Source organism: Silene latifolia, chromosome 9, assembly GCF_048544455.1.
Source record: "Silene latifolia isolate original U9 population chromosome 9, ASM4854445v1, whole genome shotgun sequence".
In the NCBI taxonomy this organism is placed as follows: domain Eukaryota; kingdom Viridiplantae; phylum Streptophyta; class Magnoliopsida; order Caryophyllales; family Caryophyllaceae; genus Silene; species Silene latifolia.
The window spans coordinates 45,093,792-45,120,937 of record NC_133534.1 but is presented as its reverse complement, the minus strand read 5'-3'; the positions used below and the strand labels follow the sequence as shown (position 1 = coordinate 45,120,937).

Below are 27,146 nucleotides of genomic sequence, written 5' to 3'. Positions count from 1 at the left end.
TGCAGATTGGGTGCTTGCCATGCAAGATGAGCTCAATCAATTCAAAAGAAATGAGGTATGGCACCTAGTCCCTAGACCGCCTAATCGTACCGTCATTGGTACTAGGTGGGTCTTTCGCAACAAGCTTGATGACTCGGGAGAAATTGTAAGGAACAAGGCTAGACTAGTGGTGCAAGGTTATAACCAACAAGAGGGTATTGATTACGATGAAACCTATGCACCGGTAGCTAGACTTGAGGCCATACGATTGCTTATAGCTTTTGCGGCTCACAAAGGCATTAAACTCTTCCAAATGGATGTCAAAACCGCTTTCTTAAATGGATATTTGGAAGAAGATGTCTTTGTAGAGCAACCACCGGGTTTTGAGAACAATGATTTGCCTAACCATGTTTTCAAATTAGACAAAGCTCTTTATGGTTTAAAACAAGCACCAAGATGTTGGTATGATAGATTGTCTAAATTTCTTATTTAAAATGGTTTTAAAAGAGGCTCCGTTGACAAAACATTGTTCTTGAAGCAACAGTCAGACGAACTGTTGGTTGTACAAGTATATGTTGATGACATTATATTTGGTGCAACAAATGAACTCCTTTACTTATACTTTTCGGAACTAATGAAATCGGAGTTTGAAATGAGCATGATGGGTGAGCTAGAATTCTTCCTTGGGCTCCAAATTAAGCAATCAAAGGATGGAATCATGATCCATCAACAAAAGTATATTAAGGAAATGTTTAAGAAATTTGGGATGACTAATGGTAAGCCTCATGATACACCTATGGTAGCCGGGTCCAAATTGGACAAAGATGAACTCGGTAAGAATGTTAGTGATAAGGTGTATAGAGGTATGATAGGCTCACTTCTTTACTTGACCGCAAGTCGTCCCGACATTCTCTTTAGTGTTTGTTTATGTGCTAGGTTCCAAGCAAATCCGAAAGAATCACATTTCAAAGCCGTTAAACGAATTCTTCGGTATTTGATTGGAACACAAAATCTTTACTTATGGTATCCCTTATATTGTCCCTTTGATCTCACAGGCTATTCGGATGCGGACTATGCGGGATGCACGGTGGATAGAAAGAGTACCTCCGGAATTGCAACGTTCTTGGGTCCTTACTTGACTTCTTGGGGCTCAAAGAAACAAAACACGGTAGCTCTTTCTACGGCCGAAAGTGAGTACGTTAGCGCGGCACATTGTTGTTCTCAACTCCTTTGGGTGAAACAACAACTCTTGGATTTTGGTATAATTTTTGACTCCATTCCTTTAATGTGTGATAATACGAGTGCAATAAATATTTCCAAAAATCCTATTCAACACTCTAAAACCAAACATATTGATATTCGTCACCATTTTATTCGTGATCATGTGGAAAAAGGACATATTAAACTTATCTTTTGCAAGACCGAAAATCAAATTGCCGATATTTTTACTAAGCCACTTGCAAGAGAACATTTTGAGAAATTTAGACTAGAAATTGGGTTAATTAATAGCTTGTGATTTTTAGTGTGAGTTTTACAAAATTCCTTAATTGATTAAATTAAAGTTGGATATATGTTATTAAGTGTTCTAAGTGCATTGACATCATGTTTAGACCAAAAATTGACACCGTATTTGTGAGTCGGTAATCACTCAACCTCATATCTAAATTTACGTTTATTATATGCTACCTTGCGTTCTTATTTCGAGTGATTAAATTTGTCTAGTTGGGCCAACTACTTCACTTACCTCATTAAATGGGCCATTAACTACCCCAACACACCTTCCACTCCTACCCGTCCAAACTCCTATCCAAAGTCCATCTCTTCATCTCCCTAAACTCACCACATCACCTACCCTAACCCACCATGGTAAAAACATCATTTAACACACCCATACCCATTAAACCCACAAAAGTTACCTCACCACCTGTCACATCCAACCCACCGACATCAACAACTCCAACCATGACTCCAGTTAAAACATCCTATGCATTCCCACCTCAAACCTCAAACTCGACCCCTTCATCAAACCCAGATACACCAAACCCTCAACCATCACCGAACCCCACTGACCCTCCATCATCCGACGACATTCCCATCTCCACAATGGTAGGACGACGCACACGTGGTGGTAGGAAGAAAAGCTCCACTGTTCCGAGCTCCTCCTCTGAACCGGTTACTGTAGTGGTTGAAGATGTTGAAGATGAAACCGAATTTGATCTAAATGAAAATCCGTCGAAGTCCGGCGAGTCTGACTCGACTCCGGCGAAAAAGAACAACAAAAGAAAGGAAAAAGCCTCTTCATCCCAATTACCCCCAATTTCCGAAAATATCGAGCAAAGTAATGTCGATAACCCCATTGTTGATACCCCAATTGAAAATCCTAGTGAACCTCCCCAGAAAAAATCAAAACCTTCAAAGAAAAAGCTTGTATACCTTTCTCCTTCTGATCCGGTCTCCCTAACCTCGAAATGGGACTTGGCCATTGTTTGGGATCACCTTGAGAGTATTGACCTCCCTACTTCCATTTATAAAAATTGTGAGCGGTTAATGAACATCAAAGCAATTCACTCCCCTCGGGTTTACAATCAAACTTGGTTTGAGCCGCCTGCTTTTCATCCTGTTCGAGACATGGTCTTAGCTCAAGGTTGGGAAAAATTATTGGAAAAGCGTGAGCCGGTCTTTGTGAGCGAAGTGATTTAGTTCTTTGCAACGGTACGTGTTGATAAATCTGGTGAATTTCTTACGGCTAAGGTGAATGGTAAGCCTCTTAAACTATCTCAATCTGATTTCGCTACCGCCCTTGATATTCCAGTCGGAGGTTATGACAAACTCCCTTCCGAAACTTGGGTTGCTTTACCTTATGCCTCACCCCTTAATATTGCTCAAACCGTGTGTCCCAAAACGGTTTCTCCTGGACCCGTGAGCAACACCCAATTACCCCCTCCTCTCCGCATCATTTTTAATATGCTTTGTCGCTCTATTTATCCCTCGGGTGATAGGGGGAAACTCACCATAGCCCAACAATACTTAATCTATCATGTTGCTACCCATAAGAAGGTGAACCTAGTCGGGTTAATGTTTAAACGTTTTCAACTAATTTCGACCAAGCTTCGTCGACCTTCTTCTAGCTTGATTCACTTACCCTATGGAATGTGGTTATCGGTTGTGCTCAAGGCACAAGGGGTGTTAGTGAATACTAGCTTGGGTTCGTTGGATATGTGTGATGTTATGAGTGATGGGCAAATGGGGAAGATGTTGATCAAAATTGAAAATGACGAATTGATCTCTGAAAATTAAGAAGGACCCTAAGTTGGGTCAACAAGTCAAGTGAATACGGGTGGTATGCGGGAAGTGCTTAATGCCGTGGCTGAGTTGGGTGCGTGGATTAGGGAAGATGCTCGTCAAAAGGACATGGCAATTTCGGCCCTTGCTTCTACTTTGGACCTCATTCGTGGTGAGGTGGATATCATTTCCACCCTTGTGTCAACAAAAGAAGTTGGTGATGATCATGTGGATGATGACCCGTTGGGTAGTGGCTCGGATGGTGAACAAGCCTCCTCTCCTTAGCCTTTCCCTTTCCTCTCGGCCTATTAACCCTTACCCGTACCCCTTCATGTTGTTCCACCTTGGTTGTGCCTTTCTAAGACTTATTTTCCTTGCTTGTTATTTTGAACAATTGGTGGTGTATTTTAAACTGTGTTTAGCTATGTTGAACTTTGGTTAGCTTATGCCTAATCCTTGTTTATGTTGACTTTGTTACCTTGTCACACTTCCATGTGTCTTTTTTGTGTTTTCTTATGAAATATCTGCACTCTAATGCTTGTGACATCCCTATCCTTTTGATGATGTCAAGAGGGGGAAAAGGTAAACTCATGCTTTAAATCTCCTTGCTTATTGATTAAACTAATGGCTTGTCTAAACCTTCTTAGCTTGATTCTTGTTTGGGGAAATGTAAAATTGTCATGATAGTTTGATTCTAGCTTTTGCCTTGGTAAGGTAATATTGTCCTTTCTCTATCATTTGATCTTGCTTGTTTAAAAATCTTGAATCAAGGTGTTTACATTGCTTATACATTCGTTTGGGGCTTGTCATCATCAAAGGGGGAATTTGTTGGGTTCCTTATGTTGATGATAACATGCCCATTTGATTTGTGTTATCTTAGTTTACCTTTTCAGGATTAATGATGTAATCAAGCTTGGATTAAGAAGTGTTGAAGTTGTTATTAATCCCATTGTATTTAGTCGAGTGTCATCTAATGTACAAGCAAGAAAGTAGAGTATTCTAGAGTAATAGAAACAGTCCAGACGACTGTTGCTTTCACACGCAAACAGCTGTTTGGATTATGCCACAACTCGTAAAAACTTGAAGCTCCCTTTTATCTTTCAAAAGCTTTCACGTGACTTTTATTTTCAAAGTTAAAAATTCAGATTTTTATTAAGGAGTAGTCTTCATTAAAGAGTGGTTTGAATTATTCAAAATGTTTCCTCTTTGTGCAAATTCAATCCTTTGGTCTTTAAGAAAACAAGAAATACTTTTTGCCATATTTGTGTTAACTTGTCATCATGTGACTTGTCTCACATCCTTTGTTTTCTGATTTTGCATGAGCATTTAAGGTTATCTTTCAAACCTTCTTTCTCTATTCTTACCTTTGCAAAAGACCCCTTTTTGGTGCAAGCTTTGGGTGGTTGCTATTGCCCTTCACATGTGAGGTCTTTGACTCTTCAAAACCCTAGCAACCCCCTCACTCACCTCCTCTATATAAACCGTGTCCCTCTTCATTAAATCCTCAAGACTTTTCTGAATTAATTCTTCCATCTTTGCAAATTATTTTTAAAGCTTAAAAACGTGTTTGTTTGCAAAATCCTTTAAAAGTCTTCAAGTGTTTTCAGTTTCTACAGTCGTGGCTACTGTTGCTTTTCTATACTAAGCTCTCTTGCTTATGAATTATTGATCTTGTAAAAGTTGTCCACCTCTATTCTTTGTTAAGAATGTGTTAGTGGAAACTTGATCCTATAACATTCTAAGTGTGTTAGTAGAGTTTAGGACGGAGTAGTCTTTAACTCTTGACAACCGGAGTAGGTTGTGAGTTGTTGAGTTTTAGGACGGAGTAGTCCTTTAGCTCTTGGCAATCGGAGTAGATTGCGAGTTAGCTTGTCATAAGAACGGAGTAGTTCTTGTACTAGCTTTGCAACCGGAGTAGGTTGGCGTCTTTTATTACAAGGGTCTTTTAGTTTTCGGAGTAGATCACTAAAGAAAAGTAATAAAAAGGTAGATTGGACGTAGGCACTTGAGTTTCTTGCCGAACCAATTCAAAAATCTCGTGTTCAAGTGCTTACTTTATTTCCGCTGCTTTATTCTTTGTTTGTTTGTTTTGTTTCGCTTAAACTTAGAAGTAACAGTTCATCATACTGTCGCATTTGGTCTTCAGTCACATTTCACAAACTGAGACAAATAGATACAGTCAGAACGATTGTTGCTTTCATACTTCAGCAAACATTCTAGTGATACTTGTTCAATCATTCAATATTATTCAAAGTATCCTCTCATCTCTTTTGCTCTTATAACTTACTTTAATTCAATATAGTTGAAGTTATAAAATTTTAAAATAGTACCTAATTCACCCCTCCCCCTCTTAGGTACTCGAATCCATAAACTCAATAAGATGGTTAGGAGTCATGCGGGTTAAGAATATATAGTGAGAGTTCGTTTTAAAGGGGTTGAGAAGAGTAGTATATAGTGAACTTTGTGGAGACATGTCGCGAGGTGGATTTGTAGACAGTGAGTGAGTTTGGGAGATTTGGTTTATTAAGAGGTGAAACTAATGTGTGATTCCCTTGGGCATTTAACGGCATGCAATGAAATTGTTTGAACGGTGAACGTTGATTTTATGGATAGATTAGTGGCAAGTTTGAGTGATAGCATAATAAGAGAAGATCCATGGTAGGAAAGAGTGAGATGATATCGATATAAAATAATGAGATGTGAGTCTTGGAGCAATGAGAAAGTAACCGGAACACTAAAGAGTTAGGTAGAAGTGATAAGGAGTTGAATGGTTAATTGATTTTGTCGAGTGTACAAGAAAAGAATGAGGGGAGTAAAACTAGGAAGATGTTGACCGGAGTTATGCGACATAAAAGTAAGGAATCGTCGAGATGTATGATACAATCAAGAGTAAGTAAGTTAATGGTTATACAGAAGTTTCAGGACAACATGATTAATCATGAGTTTCGAGGAATTAATGGAGTAAGAAGTTGGTGGAGAATTTGCACGATAATAGATAATTGGTGGAGAGTTAGATGAAAATACGAGTAAGATAGTATTGGGAATGATGTTGATGTAATTTTGTTGGTGAATTTGATGATAGTTATTTGGAATGTTAACCGAATATAGGAAAGAAATCGTGATGTTTAGAGATGAGTGAAAGAGGTTTGATATCCGGACAGTGGTTGTGTTATGGTTTGTGACTAACGGTTAAGAGTGACGGTATATTAGAAAGGTAGTAATTCAAAAGAGGTTGATTTGGTAGGGACCTGATTATTGTGTATAATTGTGAGAGGGTATAAGATGTGGTTAGATGAGGCGGATGCTAATAGTTGAATAGTAATGGTATGGTTATACTTGGCAGGAAGTGATGGTTGTGCGACTGGAGGAAAATGTTATGAGGGGCATATGAGTTAAGCTCGGGCGGCAGGTAACCTATGTTGAGTGGTAACTTACGTGATCAGGATTGACTGGTTGGATGTGATTACGGGTCTGTGATATATATAAATGTTTGTGTGAGGTTTTGACCTCACAAGTCGTGATATGGTGTGATTATCATAAAGTTGTTATTTGAATGTTCTGTAATGCATGTTGGGTACGCTAATCTAATTGAATGATGATTAAAAAGGTAATAATTTGAGTGATCTGGCATGACTGGTTATACTTGTATGTATTCATGATACATGTCAATTTGTGATATGGTAAGGGGATAATATTCATGAGGTTATTATCTGTTTAATTCATAAAATATGTTGCGTTGTGATTTAGTAAAGTGGATTTGAGTAAGTTTTTCTTGTCTGATAAGTTATTCTGAGTCAGTGTTTATGGGAATTGTATGTAGTTGTGATGTCTATCGATGTGGTTGTTGTGCCTCGGGTAGTGATCCGAGCACGGTACATAGTGTTGTGATGCGGGTATTTTCGCACCGCGGTGTGGCTGTTGGTGGCGGTGTTGCGATGCCGCCACCGGTTGTAATGGAGTAGGCGGGATGATTATGATACGAGTTTTCAAAAGTACATACCAGTCATACATAGATTGTTGTTTTGTTTGATGTTGCTTCCTGTGAGTTTCAGTTTGTACAGATAGACAGTTGTTTTATTTATTGATGTTTCTTACCAGTTAAGCTTTGGTATGAGGGTAGAGTATGATATGAAAGAGAGTTGTATATGTTTTCGTTGTTGTCATGATATAGTGACATTCTGTTAATGGGACACGGTTGTGAGAGGTTGTTACAATAATTTTGATCTGGTTCTAGTTAAGGTTTCAGTAGACATGGTAATGGCAAGTGAGTCGTAGAACATGTGTGGTAATGACCCGAAAGATGCAGGTGGTTCATAATCCTTTGTTGAAGACAGTGAGTGTAGGGTGTTGGGAATTAGTGTCATGTTAAGTTTCGTATGAGTTTTGCGGTAATAAAGAAAAGAACTTGAGGATCTAGTGTGAGTGTACGTAACGAGTGTAGATCGTGAGTTATGCTTTTTGGGAGATAGGTGCTTTACATAGAGAGGTATGTTGTCTTGCAGTAAGAATGGAGAGTTAGTATGGTGATTTTGCTACGAGTTTTATGGTATAGGTTAGGTGGTGTGCTGTATGAGTTGAGGTATGCGAAATGTTTAAGTAAGAGAGCCTTGGATATATGCATGACGATGTTTAGAGTATAGGTGGCTTTTTATGACATGCGGTGGTGATGAGGATAATGAGAAGATATAGCTAGGATTTAGTACTAGTAAGTTACGAGGACGTAACATTTATCTTAAGAGGAGTAGGATGCGACAAAGAGAGTTTAATGGTTGTATAGGTTATAGTCGATTTGGAAGTTTGAGTCTTGATGTAGAATAAAAGATGGATTCGTGTTGTGGTTGATTTTGTTAAAGGCCATGGCCGTAATTGTAGTAGTGTGATGTTAGGAATGCGAGAATACTTCGATAGTGTTGACAGTTGGATGATGAGGTTATGAGTGTGAGTAAACTTCGAGGACGAACTTCCTTTTAAGGGTGGTAGAATGTAACATTCCGTTTGATGTTTATGAAGTTGGTTATGTATGGAGTTAGTGTCGGGAGAGTTTATGATGTAGTTGATACGACATCGTGAGCGAGGTGTGGAGGTAGGAATAGTTGGTAGAGTTGGTGTTAAGAGTTCATGGGTTCATGTTTTGTAAGTTGGGGTTTTGTTTTGAGTTCTTAGTAGCTTTGTTGCGTCTTGACCGAGTTAGTATGTTTGTTTTTATGTATGGGTTGAACTTCGGGGACGAAGTTCTTTTTAAGGAGGGAAGACTGTAATACTACGGTTTTATGAGTCTCTGGGTACTCTATCGAGTAGGCCTTACTCTGTCGAGTAAGGGTGTGTTGCATTTTAAAATAGTTTCTGACCTGTTGGGTACTCGATCGAGTAACCTTGATACTCGATCAAGTAAGGGGGTACTCGACCGAGTACCTCAGCTACTCGATCGAGTAGCTCGGTTAGCGGGTGATAATTCGACGGGTTTTGTTAATAACACGGATTAATATATAAATCTTTCCGTCACTTTCATAATACACCTTTACAAACCTAATAACATTAAAAGGGAGATTCAAGTTACGTTCTTCGCATTCATCCGTGTTGTTGACAAATCCCGGAGCTTGAGAGGTCGGATTCCATCGTTCTTTATACCTTTGTGATCCTTGCGTCGAGGGTAAGATCTACATACCAATTTTATAGTATTTCGTTAAGTTTCGTTAAACCCTAATTTTGGGATTTGGGGTTTTTGTTATGTTTCTTGATTGGTAGCAATTGCATGATTATATGTTAGGAGGAGGATTCGTAGGAGAGGAATTTTGATACAGCTGTTGAGACCGTCTGATTGTGTTGCTGTTCCAGGTAGGGTTTCCCTACTCAGTATTACTTACATAATGTGTGGTGATTGTGCTGTAATTAGTGTAATTGGTTGATTCAGACGATTGTTGATATTGTGATTGTGATTGTTTGTCTGTGGTTCTCGAGATGCGTTCTCGGCTGAGTGGAGTCACTTGCGGAAGTGGCTTCACGCCCTAGTTTCGCCCTCCGTGGAACCCGCCACGGGAGGGGATGTGCACATTAATGGGACAGGGTTATCGTTCGGTATGATGAGCGGGGCTTAGGTGGGAACGGTTGCGGTCCCCCACTGGCAGGGCTGGTCCAGTGGACAGTCGGTGACGGAGATGAAGTGGAGTGCCTGATTGTGTATGATTGCTTGAGCTGTGTTGGTTCTTTATCTTTTTGATTATATAACTTGTGTAAATAGTACTCGACCGGTTTAAATGTTTTAAAAACGTGGTGATCCATTCGGGGTGGTGAGCAGTTATTGAGCAGGTATGATATGACGCGTATGGGATAGCTGGGATGAGTCATCACGTGGCAGTTAGAAGTCTTCCGCTGTGTCAGACGGTGTTTTATAGCTTTGATAGTTTTAGCAGTAGACCGTCTGAAAATCTTGTAATTCCTTTTATCAGTTTTGGTTTTGAATGTGTAATCACTCAAACTATAGTCAATTTTAAAGTACGTTTCTTTATTGTCTTATGATATTCATTGCCTCGGAAAACCGAGATGGTAATCTCCTTATACCTGGGTGGTCCTGGTAAGGCACTTGGAGTATGGGGATGTTACACTAGCCTCTGGAGCCATATCATGGAAGTCATGTAAACAAACATGTTTTGCTAAATCCACCATGGAATCTGAATTTATTGCTTTAACTTTGGCAGGAGAGGAAGCTGAATGGCTGAGAAGTCTTTTGGCGGATATTCCGTTGTGGGGGAAACCGACTCCGTCAGTATCCATGCACTGCGATTCACAAGCTGCTATAGGAGTAGCCAACAATCAAGCCTACAATGGAAAGAAAAGGCATATTCGTCTAAGACATGGAATTGTGAGAAACCTGATCAGAGACAATATGATTTCATTGGAATACGTACGTTCAGAGAGGAATATTGCGGATCCTCTCACCAAAGGCTTTTGTAAAAAATTAGTGCTGGAGTCGGCACTAGGAATGGGTTTAAAACCTGTAAAGGGGTGAATTGTGATGGATACCCGTCTTAGTTCATCTAAGTTCAACGGGTGAAACTAAGTCACAAGGAACTCGAGATGTAATACTACTACCATTCCTATTTAATAAAGTGATGTGGTATTATTTTATATGTACATTTATTGTACTCACGGATATATTATCATTGTGGAAGGTTGAGCATTAGCTCTTAATGAGTTCATAGTCCTTATGGATGGTTTGCGACAAACCTGATGAACTCACCTATGTGAATGTGGGGGTTCTCGCCCTAACCCTAAAAGGTTCTTCAGGTTTTGAACTTTTTTGAGGCATTCATCAAAATAACCAGGAACTATGTGAGGGGCACTTGACAAGCTCAAGTAACATTTGTTCTTAAATCTTAAAGTTCATGATGAGTTCATGGATTATGCGAGTTCTAGCCCTGATTTGGGATTAGCAAGTGCGCAAAAATTCTCTTACCAACTCCATGTACTGGTTAAAGGCTTAGTCCACCAAAATGGCGGTTTGAGAAAATTTGTATGACACTGGATGTTGGTTAAAGTCCACAAGACACCAACATATAACGTTAAATCCCCGTTGCCTGTATTACCTCAATCTTCTTTTTCTCCTTCTTTCTTTTTATCGCCATTGTGGGGGATTGTTGGAATAATGGCTCAAAAAGTCTTTTGCCTTACTTTGAAAAAACTAGCTAAGTTTTTTTCTCTTGTCCCACATTGGAAAAATGAAACAAGTTTGATGGGTTTATAATGTTCTTCTCTACCTTCTTGTTTGAACTTGTGATTAGACCTTTTGTGGAGATTGACAAGTTTGGGCTGGGCCACACACGCGCGCGCGCGCGCCTCGCCTCGCCACGCCGGGCCGGGATCGGGCTCTAGGTAGAGCACCTGCGTATTTTTCTGTTTAAAGGCTCAATTCCCAAGACTGATTGGAACAGTCTACGGAATTGACTGCTACGGAGTTTGTGCATCAGAAATTTTCTCTCTCTTCTCTTTTCTTATACTATTTAGACAAAGTTGCAGCGGTTGTGTTAATCCTGGGGGTCAAGTGCTACTGAGGCCGTGTGTAGTACGGGGCATTTTTGACTTTAGGACAGTGGCTTCTCGTCACGTCACAACCATCAGTTTCTCCAGATAAGATCTTTCTTACTTTTTTTGCAGTACGTGTATAACATGACCCTCTCCAATTTCCTCGTTCTTTGTGCCAAACCAAATTCAAACAAATGACTGAGACGGAGGTAGTAATAATTGTAAGTTTGGTTAGTGGTAAAATTTGGTCCGTTAATTATGTGTCCCAAATCGTAATCGCGTGTGTTAAGATGGCAATGGTGGGATGTTGCCTGTTAGTGATGACAACCATGGAAGACTGGGTAGGCTGGCTGTTTGAAGTATGCAAAAAAAGAGAGCAAAAATAAAAATCCATCATCACCCTTTATAGGGATTATTTGGGCGGTAGACTGGACGGGATTGCGTCAGGAAATTATGTTGGTACTGGACCCTGCAGTTCTAAAAACTGGAGAGAATCCGGACGCAATCCCAACATCCAACACTTAAACAGAAAAGCTTAACCACAAATGATGAGATCAGAAAGCTTAATCCCTAGTTACTGAAATATCATTTGGCCTTAAATCCTATTTCAGTAGCAAAACTTACAAGAATCATCTAATCTCGTTCTATAAACGATTACTTGCATAGTTGCATTTGTTACCCTGCTTGCTTACACATGGAGGAACATTCAAAGATGAACCCCCTTTTGGTGTTTGATCGTGAAAGAGGCATCTTCGGAATTCACTCTTCACCTTTCAGTAAGCATGCTTGCTTATTCATCAGTTGGGAGATTATCACTCTTGTGTTTTCAAGGCCAAGGTAAAGATCAGTACTGGACATGGATTTTTTATACGATTTTATTGACTCGACAGATTCTTTTTGTTTGACACAAATTCTCATTTAAGATGGGTCACGTAAAATCCCACCTTGTAAAGATAGGACAAATGTCTTGTTATTCTCTAGGCCTTTCACTTGTCTTATTTATCATATTTGTTCCGTTTTAAACTTAAGACAGTGAAACCCCTTCTCCCCAAGTGCTAGAAAATACATTTTTTGCAGGATCATAGGTAGTCAGAGTTTTCTTTTCTTTTCTTTTGTTTGTTTGTTTGTTTGTTTGTTTGTTTGTTTGTTTGTTTGTTTGTTTGTTTGTTTGTTTGTGTTTGTTATTAACTGCCGAGCTAATGGAGAAAAAGGTTAGAAATTGAGTACTGTTATACTCACCATCAAATTCGCCAAACGATCTTCTGTATAAGTCCATAAGTAGAACAATCATTGACTGTCTTAATCCTTCAACTACCTACAATTATCAACACTTAAAGTCATATGAAAGGTACTCTTGTATGAGGACTAAGGAAAATTATAAGTCTTCTCAGTTTTTTTTCTAAGATGGCGACTGAGAAATATGTATGCTTGATTATTGAGCTTTGAAGTTTGAACTAATCAGCGAACTAGATCCATAGTGAATAAGATAACATGGTCACTCTTTATGATGGAGTCAACGGCGATGTGTCCCACAATCTGAGAGCTATATGCTGAGAATGGGAGATGCTTGCTACTTATAGAGTTCAGCGTTATAATCATTTGACATGTCCGGGAACAAACCCCTTCCTGTTATCAATTTAAATATTAATATTAATATTGTTATTATTATGATTTTTAAAACGATTTTATTAATGTTTTCCTGCAACTCCTCCCTGCATTTCTTACCAATCACTGCTTTCATAATCTGTCTTGTATTGCCTTCCTTCATCAACTGGTGCTGATGACAGGTATACGACATGCTCTTCTTCAACGTTTTCATGTGGAAATAAATTTTCTAATATTTGGTACCCATTTTGGGGAAAAGGAAGGCCGCAATATTGCGGCCACCCATCCTTGCAGGTCCAATGCCTTCACAATGAAACAGGAGACCATGTTAATCTGATACTAGGCAAAGAAGATGCGCCTTACAGTGTTGTAACCATGAAAGTTTCTCACCTTAATATTACCGTTGAGCTCCATGCGTCTCAAAACATATCTTGTACTTCCTTCATGAAGGAATATAGTGATGTTTTTAAGTTGAGCCCAAGTGTTGAGAGCATTCTGTTTGTCTACAATTGCCCAAAAGACTTAGCACCACATAATGTTCAGGATTCAGTACAATGCTTTGCAGCTCCAACCACATATCAGGCTGATAATATGTATAACATGTCAGATCGTAACAGATTTACATCTTGTGCCTCATTTGACGTCCCTGTGTTTAAAAAGCAGTTGGAGCGTTATGACACAGGACTTGAGCCAATTTCTGATGTTATTAAACAAGGGTTTGAGGTGAATTACGAGTATTCCTCAGAATGTATTAAATGTAATAATTCTGGTGGTACGTGTGGGTCATCATCTGAATCAGATTTTCTGTGCTTGTGTGTGGGTGGAGCTTTTGCTGATCGGTGCCAAAAGTCAGCAGGTATATACCTCTTATCTATTACTCTGAATCTCTGATTCAGATGTGTCTGACGTTATACTGCAGTGATTGCCTGACATAAAATGTTGGAAGTAGGAGTGTTATATCGTGTTAGAAGGCTAGCCTGCTGGACACATGGCCAAAGTGAAATGTTGAAATAACATAGCTTCTTGCTCTGTAAGATTTTCGCATATAGAGAATTGGAAATTTTGCAGGTTGTAGCAGACTAAAATTTAGAGTATCTGCTAATACATTGTAACAGAGAAACTGAACCTATGTTTTACGGAGTATTTCTTTTTTTTCCCATTAGAACAGTGAGACGAAACTAAGTTCTGTGTCTAAGCTACTACACAATTATCTGTTTAATGAGTTATTCGGTTGCCTTTTCCTCAATTTTCCGTGTCATTCTCATATCTGATATGATAATTGGAAGTAGAGTCCAATAGTCCATGGCTATTGTTTGCATAACATTTATACTGTTACATTCTGATTTTCCATCCTTTGCAGCATCAAGCAAACCAAGAAGACTCATCATTTTTGTTGGATCAGGTAAACTAGATTCTGATTTTCCATCCTTTGCAGTATCATTCTCATATTGCACTGTACTATTCATGCACCAGTTCCTACATAAATTTACCTGATATTTTCAATGCAAATTCATTTTGTGCAGCCGCTTTAGTTGTGGGCATAGGCACGTTGATTCTTATGCTGTGGTGCTTCAAAAAACGGAGATCAACCCTTAAATTTGCTATTTTCTGGAGGTCAAAGGCAGCAAAATACCCTAATGTTGATGCCTTCTTACAGATTTATGGTTCCTTTGCTATAACTAGGCACACACATGCGAATTTAAAGAAAATGACCAATGGTTTCAAAGACAAACTTGGTGAAGGTGGCTATGCTATTGTGTACAAAGGCAAGTTATTGACTGGCCGCCTTGTGGCAGTAAAGGTGTTGAAACAATCCAAGGGAGACGGGGAAGATTTCCTCAATGAGGTAGCTAGCATTAGTAGAACTAACCATATCAATATTGTTGCTCTTTTGGGTTTTTGCTTTGAGGGTAACAAAAGAGCCTTGATATATGAATATTTGCCAAATGGGTCTCTTGAAAAGTTCACATTTCATGGTTCTAGCCTTTCTAGCAATCAATCCTTACCGTGGGGAACACTTTTAAAGATCGCCATAGGTATTGCAAGAGGACTCGACTACTTACACCGAGGTTGTAATGCTCGGATTTTGCACTTTGACATCAAGCCTCACAATATTCTACTGGATGAAGAATTCTGCCCAAAAATTTCGGACTTTGGTTTAGCCAGGTTGTGTCCCTTACAAGTAAGTACCATATCAATGATGGAAGCAAGAGGAACTATAGGCTATATAACTCCGGAAGTATTTTGCAGAACTATTGGTGGAGTTTCTCATAAATCTGATGTTTATAGCTTTGGAATGATGGTTTTAGATATGGTCTGCGGTCGAAATAACTTGGCAGCTGATCGGCAAAGAAGCAGTGAACTGTATTTCCCACAGTGGATATACAATCGTCTTGAACTTGAGAAAGAAGCTCCGTTTGAAGGAAGTGGAAGTATTGAAGAAAAGGCAGTTCAAAGAAAGATGATTTTAGTAAGCTTGTGGTGCATTCAGACTTATCCATCAAATCGACCACCGATGAGTCAGGTGGTAGATATGCTACAAGGGTGCCTTGAATCAATAGAGATGCCGCCCAATCCAAATCTTTCTTCTCCTCCAAGAATGATTTTTGATTCTACAACAACACTCACAGAGCCAACGATCGAAACTTGGGAGTGAGAGTGTAAAACTCATAAGTTTATTACTCCTTTATTATTGATCTTACATAATTACATGCATTATACGCAGATTATGGGACTCTAGAATGTCAATTGTCCCATTTATGGAAGTGTAAATTAAATCTCTACTTCTTTTTTTTTTTTTTTTTTTTTTTTTTTTTTTGGCAGCCGTAAAGAAAGGTTTTACATTTTTATGGCTTGTCTAGCCAAGCCATGCGCCATACTATTAAGAGTTCTAGGAATAAAACTGAAACACAAACAATGAAAACAACTTGCGGTTTTATGTATGTCCTCCAAGATGCCTGCAATCAAATGATCGACTTTGCCGATTCCTGCCAGCTCATTTATAAGTTGTAGACAATCAGACGATATATCCAAATGCAGCCAGCCCTCCGCACTCGCCCACAACAACACATCCCTAACACCCAGAGCCTCAGCCTGCAAAGCTGTTTCAGCTTTAGTCTTTACCTGACGTCGCATACGTTCTTGTCCCTGCCTGTCATAGGCCACCCACCCAAACGCTGCCACGTAATTTCGTTCCCATCCGGCGTCAACTTTTACCCTGATGACATTACACCGATCCGGACATCCAATCAGCTGGACAGGAACCCCCGATCGTATATCCATCCTTCGTTGATCCAGGAACTCTTCTCCATCCCCTTCTAGTCTTTTTATCATACCCTTTCCCTCTAGTTGATCCTTTAAGATGCATACCTTATCCTTAATCGAGCCAAACAAAACATCAGCAAGAACATGAGGATTATTAGTCATACCATCAAACTTGACCTTGTTGCGAATAGTCCATAATCCCCATAGAATTGCGATGAAGTTTATGACACGTATCCGCCCTTCCTTCTGCTTCCAAAGATACCGAATCCAATCAATTATCCAATCCGCCATTCCGATCAACTCCGCACCACCCACTCTAATACCAAGCGAAGATCCCGCCCAGATCCTAGCGGAGACCTCACAATCCCTAAACAGGTGTTCGAGAGTTTCCATGCAGCCGTGACTCTCTCCACACAGACTACACAGAACATCGACCGCCAATTGTCTGCGATGAAACTCTTTACCGACGGAGAGTGTGTTCGTAATGATCCTCCAGACCAGTATCTTCCAGGAGTTTGGGACCGGGAGCGTCCATAGTTGTTTTTGACAGAAGGTCCTTTCCCGCTCACCGATCCTAGTTTTATCTCTAGTAGTGCCCTTCCTATTCATATACTCCTCAAAAATCAATCCATAGCCACTCTTGACCGTGTACACCCCGTCCTTTGTAAACGGCCAGAATAACACATCGGCTATGTTCATATCCCGCACCCTGATTGCCAGAATCCTCGCCGCGTACTCCTCTCTAATAAGTGCCCTGATGGAGAGCTCATTCCACTCACCATTAGGAAGCAAAAGATCCCTCACCTGCAGATTCGCCAAATGCATATCCCCAGCCCCCAACCACTGGTCCCTTGGTTCCGGGCATGCACCCCCCACCCATCGTGTAACCCATATATTCAGTCTTGAGTCACGACCCGGCTTCCAACCCAGGTAATCCTTAATTGCCTGAAAACCATGAAGAATACTACGGACTCCCCACGAGCAGTTGGTTACCTTTTTTGCTAATCTATTCGGATCGGCCATATCATCCCCGAATACTTTCTGTCTAAAGATCCTACTAAATAGAGAATTTTCTCCCGAGACCAGCCGCCACCCATGCTTTGCCAAAAGCGCTTGATTCAGGCATTCGATATTACGAATCCCGAGTCCTCCCATCCCTTTTGGAAGACTTAAGAAATTCTTACTACACCAGTGAACAGTCGTTCCCAATTTACATCCCGTCCACCAAAATTGTGTCAAAAGAGAATTTATCTTTTTTGCCACACTTACCGGAATTTTGAAAACCGATAGAAAGTAATTAGAGAGATTGGATAAGACAGAAGAAATTAGAGTTAACCGCCCCGCTGGAGACAGAAAGATGCCGTTCCATGAAGAGATCCGCTTCGTAATCTGATCAATTAAGGACTGAAAAATACCCTTCTTCGACTCCTGAAACTCTGCTGGTATTCCTAGATATTTCCCAATACCCCTATTAGCTCTAACATTGAAAACCTTAAGTATTTGTTGTGCCTTTGCAAGAGTTGTATTCGGACTGAAAATGAGACCTGATTTCGTCGGGTTTAAAATTTGGCCTGACGCCTCGCAGTAACCATCTATGATGCTCTTGAGATGATCAGCTGTTTTGCCTTTATCCTTGAAGAAGAAGACCGCATCATCAGCAAAAAACAGATGTGTCATTGGTCGTACGCCTCTGCATAACTTAAAACCTTCCAGACGACCAGAGTCCCGAGCCTGATCAATATTTGCCGAAAGTACCTCCATACAAAGTAAAAAGAGATACGGGGACAGAGGATCCCCCTGTCTCAGGCCACACTGTGGTCGGAACTGCGGTAATGGTTTCCCATTGTAAAGGATTTCATAGCTTACAGAGTTGACACAGTTCATAATGAGTTGTACCAGCTTGAAAGGAAAACCAAATTTTACCAATGTCATTTCCAAAAATTCCCATTTTATCCGGTCATATGCTTTGCTCATATCTGCTTTAAAAGCACATCGTCCATGAACTCCTTTTTTGTGTCGTGTGATATGATGTATTGCCTCATGAGCCAAGAGTATATTGTCACTAATGCTTCGACCCGGGAGAAAAGCATTTTGTGACTCACTGACAAGTGAACCCATCACCTTACCAAGTCTGTTTGCAATGCATTTAGTTACAACACGCATGAGCACATTACAAAGACTAATGGGTCGGTAATCAGAAACATCTTCCGGAGCCTCAGTCTTTGGTATAAGCGCAATAAAAGTCCTATTAAGCTCCTTTAGAACCCTCCCCGAATTTAGAATAGAGAGAACTCCAGTAGTAAAATCATGCTTAACCAGAGACCAACACTTTTGATAGAAACACGCAGGAATACCATCCGGTCCTGGAGCTTTGAGAGCCCCCATTTGAAAAACAGCAGTACGTACCTCTTTGGCCGTAAAAGGTCTACTCAACCGGTCCGCCTCATCATGAGCCACCCGTCTCTGCACATGACTTAAGGCGTACTCAATTCCCGTAGTATCCCTAGGGGCCCCACCATTCCTGGAAGACTGATACAAATTCATGTAGAATCGCTGAAATTCACTACCCACTAACTCATCATCATACCTCCATTGCCCATCTTCCCCTCTTAACCCATGAATAAGATTTCTGCCCGCCCTGCCTTTGACCCAATTAAAAAAGAATTTTGTACACGTATCCCCTTCCACCGTCCATTTCACCTTTGCTCGCTGTTTCCAGTAAACCGCTGCAGCCGCGGCAAAAGCTTGGAGCTCCTCATGCACTCGAGTGTACTCTTCCTCACCCCCTCCCATACAAGCAGTGTTGATCCCCTGCTCTAACTTCCGATCAAACTCATCCCACTTTTCCTGCCACTCGGCCTTTTTATCCAAAGTCCATTTTTTAACACTGCCCCTCACTCTAGCCAGTTTCCTAGCCACGCGAAAAGCCGGCGATCCAGAATCCACAGCAGTCCAAGCACTCCTATCTGCTTAATTATTTGAATAATGGTAGTTATTCCCAAACAAGTTTAAAGTTTTACATATCCTATCTGCTTTGTGTGGGACTCGATCCCTTATGGCAGGATCTGTTTTCTGGTCGGATCATATATTTGAGATACGATGCATTTACGGTCAAGTCATTTTAATTTGAGCTTTGTTTAAGTGTGATATTATCGAGTTGTTTCTTGTTTGTGTCAATGTATGTCCGGTTGTGGTGTAGTAGGGAATTTGCTTTGGCTCTTTGGACAACAGTTGAATACCAACCAACCTTTGGTGCACATTGATGACTACCTTCTATTAATGATAGCCTGCGAATCACGTCCACTGGACGAACGTGTTTTTAAGTTGCAGAGATTGACGCAAGAAATCACCATCATGATATCCTAGCTAGCTTAGCCAGCTAGGGTATGAACTTCAGATCCCTGAATTATTTATAGTCATGTTGTAAGACTTTTAACCACTTGAGTTAAACCATTAGTAATGAGGTGGCCTATTTTTGGCACTAGGAACTCGAGCTGAAAAAGAAAAGTGAGGAAGAAGTGAAGGCAAAATTCTTGGGTTTTTGAAGATTCGGGTTCTTTTTCCTACCCCTCCTTTTCTTCTGATATGCCTGATGCTTTATTTAACCAATTCCGAATGCTTTATCATTTAGCATGATTTCTAGTGAAGAATGAGGTGCCAAGAGACCAAGAGAAGCATCAAAGGAAGGGTGAAGAACAAGCATTGAAGAAACATCATGAGAAAGCCTTCCAAGGATCCAGCAAAGAACGATTGAAAAGCGCACTCCAGTCCAAAACTCGCACAGTGCGAGTTTCCAGACCCCAGAACTCGCACGGTGCGAGTTTTCTGGGTTTGTTTCGTTTTGTGTTACGAGCTTTTCCTGTGTTAAGCCCATGATTATTAGGTTACGTTTGACTATATATGGGATGTTTTCCTCTAGGTTAAGACATCTTATGCACACTTTTAATTAATCAAGTTGTAATTTGGGAATTATTTCATCTTTTTGATTGGATTTAGATCTACTATGGAGAACTAATCTCCTATTCTTAATCCGGCTCAAAGGTGTAATCTTTGGTTGTAAGACTCCTTAATCTTTCCTTAATCATTATTATCATTGTTAATCCTTTGTGTTTATTGTTTGAATTTTGGAAACCTTGTTTATATTGAGTAATTAAGTGTGATTTCCTTGTTGCTTAATTAATCAAGTTCCTTAATTTATTGTTGTTGGGATTATTAAGTGTGATTTCCTTGTAATCTCATCTTATCAACACCTTGTTATTATGCTAATGAATGTGATTTCTTCTTGGCTTAATTAGCAAGTAAAGGATTAACTTGTAATTAGGCATTAATCGTGATTTCATTGTGTCTAATTACCCCTATTGAATCTCTAGTGCTCTTATCTTCTTGTTAATTTGACCAATGTATGTGATTTCTACTTGGTAGAATTGATAAGTTGGGTTATTTGATTAAGTGTGATTTCCTTGTCATTTGGCCATTATTAAGGAGATTTAGAAGATTAATCTTCACAATAGGGTGATAATATAATTAAAGAATTGATCTTGTGGTTTTATTAACTAAAGTGTCTCACTTAATTGAGTCGGATTAAGTCTCTCTCAAATTTGATAAATTTCCATCTTAAAACTCACTTGTTTGATTACTTGTTGCTTACCCTTGTTTGAATTTAGCCTTGCTCTTGTTACAATTGAAACCCCAACCAAACCCCTCCCCCCCCTTTTACATACTTGTTTGTTGTCTAAATTGTCACAATTGTTCTACTTGCTCTATTGAATACACCATTGCAAAACCCCCCTTCTCTTGGGTTCGATCCCTTGCTTACTACCTTACTAGTTTAGAATTAGTATTAATTAGTACGTATTGTGGTATAATAAATTGTTAATTTGGCCGTCTTAAATAGCGACGTTTTAGGCGTGTCAAATTTTGGCGCCGTTGCCGGGGAAGGTAACTGTTTTGCTAGTGTTTTTGTTGGTGTTTTTAGAATAGTTGTGTTAGTTAACCTTTGTTCATTGTTGTTAGTGTCTTTTTCATTACTTGTGTGAACCTTTTTGATTGTGTGCTCTTGTGTAGAATTGTTTATGGTCAATACTAGGAATTCAAGTGAACCACTTCTTCCATTCAACCCGGAGATTCAAAGATCACTTGCTTGGATAGGAGGAGGTATTAGAAGAGACACCCCGGTTATTGAAGAAATTAATCCCGTGACTCAACAAGACCAAGAGGAAGATAACATCATTTCTTTTGAACCCGAGCCACAACCCGTAAGAATCATCATGGGTGATCGTGATGACGAGAATCCACACCATGACGGCAAGAGAGAGAATCCACCAAGGCCTAGAACCATCAAAGAACTTACCGCCCCGGACCTTACACAAGTCCCCTTGTGTATCTCATTTCCGGCCTTGGCGGAAAATGCCACCTTTGAACTTAACTCCGGGCTAATTCACCAATTGCCCCAATTCCATGGACTTAGTACGGAGGATCCCAATAAGCATCTAAACCAATTCCATGTGGTTTGCTCAAGTATGAAGCCTAATGGGGTTACCGATGAGCAACTTCAACTAAGGGCTTTCCCTTTCTCACTCAAGGATGCGGCCAACGATTGGCTTTACTATCTCCCCACCGGGAGCATCACTACTTGGAACCACATGAAAAAGGCCTTTCTAGAGAAGTATTTTCCCGCTAGTCTCTCCTCTCAATTGAAGAAAGAAATAAGTAATGTTGAACAAATAGATGGAGAGAACTTGTATGAATATTGGGAGAGGTTTAAACAACTTCTTGCTAGTTGTCCATATCATGGATATACCGACTATGACCTACTCTTGAACTTTTGTGGTGGTCTCCTTGAGGATGATGCTAGGATGATTAAGGTCGCCACACAAGGAGGGATTGAGTACATGTCGGTCCAAGAGGCAAATGATTTGATTGAAAGATTGGTGGGAAGTTCTAGGAATTTCGGGAGGAGAATTAGGAAGACAAGTGGGCAAGGCTCCAACCATATGGAGGACAAAGTTGATTTTATTACCAACTTGGTTAAGGAGCTTGCAAAAGGGAATGGTAGTATATCTCATGTGAAATTTTGTGGTCTTTGTAATGATCAAACCCATCCCACCGATGGGTGTCCATCTTTGTAAACGGAGGAAGCAATTGAAGCGGTAAAGGCTCTTGGGTTTAGGAAGTTTGACCCCTATTCCAATACATACAACGAAGGGTAGAAGTCTCATCCAAATATGGGTTGGGGTGGAAATCAAAATCAAAATCAAAATCAAAAGTGGCCCTCAAACTCCTCATTCCAAAAGCCTAATCAAAATAAAAACCAATCACAAAATTCCTTGGAAGAGATGATGAAGACACTTGCCATGAATCAAATGGCAATGCAAAAAGAAAGTCAAGCCTTGCTAAATAATACCAAGGAATTTCAAACCGCCGTGCTTCAACAAAATCGGCTCACCGACTCTAGGTTTGTTAACCTTGAGACCCAAGTTGGTCAAATTCTCAATACCCTCAATTCTCAACCCACTAAAGGAGGGAGCCTCCCTTCTCACACAATTCCTCCACCCACCAAAGAACAAGCAAAAGCGGTCTCATTGAGGAATGGTAGGGAATTGGAAGAGGCACCCAAGGCTCCTAAGAAATCAAGGCCACCTCCTATTGTTCATGAAGTGGAGGATGTGATTGAAGATAAAATTGAAGTGGTAGTGGAACATGGAGAAGCATCTACACCCGAACAAGTGAGGATCAATTCACCTCTTCCGGAATATGAGCCACAAGCTCCATTTCCAAGTGCTTTGAATGATACAAGGATAATTGACAAGAAAACTTCAAGCCTTTACGATATCTTTCGTAAAGTGGAGGTAAACATTCCTCTTCTTGACCTTCTTAGTAGTGTGCCCAAGCATGCAAAGTTTTTGAAAGAATTGTGCACTACTAAGAGGACCAATAAGGCAAAAAGCATGAAAAAGGTAAGGGCTAGTGAACATGTGTCGGCTATGTTTCAAAAACGTTTGCCACGAAAATGTAGTGATCCGAGCATGTTCACCATTCCTTGCAAAATTGGTAACTTGGATTGTCAACATGTTATGCTTGATTTAGGTGCATCTATTAATGTCTTGCCCACTTACCTTTATAAGTCTCTTAAGTTGGGACCCTTGAAACCGACTCGTACGGTCATCTCTTTGGCCGATAGATCTAATATCTACCCTAAGGGAATTGTTGAAGATGTCTTGGTCAAGGTGGGGGATATGCTTTTCTCCGCCGACTTTTATGTGATTGAAATGGAACCCGAGAAAGGCTTCACCCCCATTTTGTTGGGAAGGCCTTTCATTAGAACTTCCAACACCAAGATAGATGTGTCTAGTGGACGCCTTACAATGGAATTTGAAGGGCAAAAGATTGAGTATAACATACATGAGGCAATGAAATACCCAACCGAGACCTCCTCTTTGTGTTTTCTTGAGATTTTCGGACTAATTGTTCAAACCGTGTATGAATTGCGTAAAATTGACACATTAGATGTTGCTTTAACTAATGGATTGGTTTAAAGGATATGGGGTATGCTTTGTCTTGTAATTTGCAGGAAACAATCAAAGAATTAGAGGAAAATCCGCCAATGGAAGAGTGGGAAGAAAAGGAAGAAATCCGGAAGGCAGCAAGGAACTCGCACCGTGCGAGTTTACAGAACCCAGAACTCGCACCATGCGAGTTTGCCCCTGTCCAGGAATTTTGCTTCCTTTCTTCCAATTTGTTAGAAGAGCTACCGAAGGAGAAACCCGTTCCTTCTATTTTCAAGGCTCCTATTGTTGAAATGAAGCCCCTACCAAGCCACTTGAAGTACGCTTTTTTAGGAGATGAAAAACTTTACCGGTAATTATTTCAAGCAAGCTTTCTAGGGAGCAAGAAGAGGCTCTCATCCGAGTTCTTAAGCAACACAAGGAAGCAATTGGGTGGACAATGGCCGACATCAAAGGCATTAGTCCCACTTTATCCATGCACCAGATTCTTTTGGAGGATGAAGCCAAGCCCATTCGCCAACCACAAAGGCGTTTGAACCCTCCAATGATGGATGTTGTAAAGAAGGAGGTACTCAAACTCCTTCATGTAGGTATGATCTATCCTATCTCCGATAGTCAATGGGTTAGTCCAACCCAAGTTGTCCCAAAGAAATCCGGGCTAACGGTAGTCGAGAATCATGAAGGTGTTTTGATTCCCACTCGAGTTCAAAATGGGTGGCGAGTATGTATCGACTACCGTAGGCTCAATGTCGTGACACGAAAAGATCACTTCCCGCTTCCCTTTATGGATCAAATGTTGGAGAGGTTAGCGGGAAAAGCTTTTTATTATTTTTTGGATGGCTACTCGGGTTACTTTCAAATTCCAATTGCACCCGAGGACCAAACAAAAACCACTTTCACGTGTCCTTTTGGAACGTTTTCCTATAGAAAGATGCCTTTCGGCCTTTGTAACGCACCAGGAATGTTTCAAAGGTGCATGATGAGTATCTTTTCGAATCATGTAGAGGATTTTATTGAAGTATTTAGGGATGATTTTACCGTTCATGGCCAATCATTTGAGGATTGTTTAAGTCACCTTTCTTGGGTCCTCCAACGTTGCATTGACTTAACCATGAGAAATGTCATTTTATGGTTGAGGAAGGAATAGTGTTGGGACATGTTGTGTCCTCTAGAGGAATTGAGGTCGATAAGGCCAAGGTCGATACCATTCGCACCTTGCCTTATCCTACTAATGTGCGTGAAGTGAGATCTTTCTTAGGTCATGCCGGTTTCTATCGGCGTTTCATCAAGGACTTCTCCAAGATTGCCGCTCCTTTGTGCAAACTTCTTCAAAAGGAAAGTGAATTTATTATGAGTGAGGAATGTAAGAAAGCTTTTGATACATTCAAAGAGAAGTTGGTCACGGCTCCCATTATTCAAGCACCCAATTGGAATGAGCCATTTGAAATAATGGCGGATGCAAGCAATTATGCCCTTGGCGCGGTTTTAGGCCAAAGGGTAGGGAAGCTACCTCATGTCATTCAATATGCTTCCACCATGATGAATGAAGCTCAACGAAATTATACCACCACCGAAAAAGAATTCCTTGCGGTAGTGTTTGCTCTTGAGAAGTTCCGCTTTTATATCCTAGGAGCTAAAACCATCATCTTCACCGACCATATGGCCTTGAGGCACCTTGCCTCTAAGAGGGAATCTAAGCCTCGATTGATGCGGTGGATGTGGCTTTTGAGTGAATTTGATATTGAGATCAAAGATAAGAAAGGCTCCACCAACACGGTGGCGGATCACCTTAGTAGAATCATCCAAGAAGACTCCTTAGTACCACAAGTTTAAATCAAGGAGACCTTCCCGGATGAAGCCCTTCTTGCCTTGATGTCTACCGAACCTTGGTATGCACATATAGTGAATTACTTGGTCTTGAACAAGTTTCCTTCGAGTTTTACTCGACATCAAAAAGACAAAGTCAAGAGTGATTCCAAGTACTATGTGTGGGATCATCCTTACTTGTGGAAATTTTGTGCCGATCAAGTAGTAAGGAGGTGTGTGCCGGATACCGAAATCATGTCAATTCTCCGATTTTGCCACGAGTATGCTTGTGGGGGTCATTTTGGAGCCAAAAAGACGACTAGGAAGGTCTTAGAAAGCGGCTTCTTTTGGCCCACACTCTTCCGGGATGCCCATGCTATAGTGAAGACATGTGATAGATGCCAAAGAGTTGGCAATATTTCAAGAAGAGGAGAAATGCCACAAACCCCAATGATTTATTGTGAAATATTTGATGTGTGGGGTATTGACTTCATGGGGCCATTTCCCGCATCTTGTGGTAACATTTATATACTTTTGGCGGTGGATTATGTCTCTAAATGGGTGGAGGCTAAAGCCACCAAGACCGATGATGCCAAGGTAGTTGGGGAATTCATCAAGACCAACATTTTCTCTCGGTTTAGCTTCCCTAAGGCATTGATAAGCGACCGCGGAACTCATTTTTGCAACAAAGCCATTGGTGCCCTTCTCAAAAAGTATGAGGTAATTCACAAGGTTTCCACGGCCTATCACCCTCAAACCAACGGTCAAGCCGAGGTTTCTAATAGGGAGATCAAGGCTATCCTTAAGAAGACGGTGAATCCCGATCGCAAGTATTGGAGCTTGAGGTTGGATGATGCTTTGTGAGCATATCGCACGGCCTACAAAACACCAATCGGGATGTCACCTTACCGTTTACTTTTTGGAAAACCATGTCATCTACCCGTGGAGGTTGAGCATAGGGCCTACTGGGCGGTTAAATCCTTCAATTTGCAAATGAGTGAAGCGAGGCTTCATAGAAAACTCCAACTTCAAGAATTGGAAGAGATTCGGAATGATGCATATGAAAATGCTTCCATTTATAAGGCAAGGACAAGAGCATGGCATGATAACATGATTTCGAGAAGAGTATTTCAAGTGGGAGAGAAAGTCTTACTTTTTCAAAAGAGGCTTAGACTTTTCTCCGGGAAATTGAGGTCTAGATGGATGGGACCATATGAGGTGGTTCGTGTTTTTCCACATGGGGCAATTGAGGTGAAGTGCTTAAAGTCCGGGAAAGTTTTGAAAGTGAACGGTCAAAGACTTAAGCACTATCATGAAGGAATTGAAATGGGTGAAGTGGGAACACTACACCTTGTTGACCCAATCTATTCAAATTAATGAAGATGCAACTTTGTCGAGCCATCGACGTTAAATAAACGGCAAACGTTTGTAAATATTTCTTCCCTTGCATATTTAATTTCCGCATTTCATTGTTTTTATTGCATTTTTGCATGTTTAATTTAATTGCATCATTTAATTCTCGCATTATAAATTAATTCATTTGCATTTTTATTAATGTTTTAGCATGTTAGGATGTTTTAATGTGTGTAATAGTGTATAGGTTACCAACTCAAGGGCGTGTGTGAAGAAAGGAAGGAAGAAATATGTGTACAAGAATTGGCTAGATTGAAGAATTAAGCAACAAAG

The 27,146-nt window shown here is 40.4% G+C and overlaps 3 protein-coding genes across 3 annotated transcripts; 2 read left to right on the top strand and 1 right to left on the bottom strand.

The window, feature by feature from the left end:
* Positions 1–13,928: 13,928 nt before the first annotated feature.
* LOC141602649 (PR5-like receptor kinase) lies at positions 13,929–15,652 on the top strand. Its single transcript, XM_074422819.1, has 2 exons — positions 13,929–14,287; positions 14,409–15,652. Exons 1-2 carry the CDS (start codon positions 14,188–14,190, stop codon positions 15,539–15,541), a joined length of 1,233 nt encoding a protein of 410 aa, XP_074278920.1. The 5' UTR covers positions 13,929–14,187; the 3' UTR covers positions 15,542–15,652.
* Positions 15,653–15,723: 71 nt separating this feature from the next.
* On the bottom strand, positions 15,724–20,023 carry LOC141600966 (uncharacterized). The gene is made up of 2 exons (XM_074421224.1): positions 19,756–20,023; positions 15,724–19,115 (listed from the first exon to the last, which is right to left on the bottom strand). The coding sequence occupies exons 1-2, from the start codon at positions 20,021–20,023 to the stop codon at positions 15,724–15,726; spliced, it is 3,660 nt and encodes a 1,219-aa protein (XP_074277325.1).
* A 6,334-nt stretch (positions 20,024–26,357) lies between these two features.
* On the top strand, positions 26,358–26,837 carry LOC141600965 (uncharacterized). Its single transcript, XM_074421223.1, has one exon. It carries the CDS (start codon positions 26,358–26,360, stop codon positions 26,835–26,837), a length of 480 nt encoding a protein of 159 aa, XP_074277324.1.
* Positions 26,838–27,146: the final 309 nt, after the last annotated feature.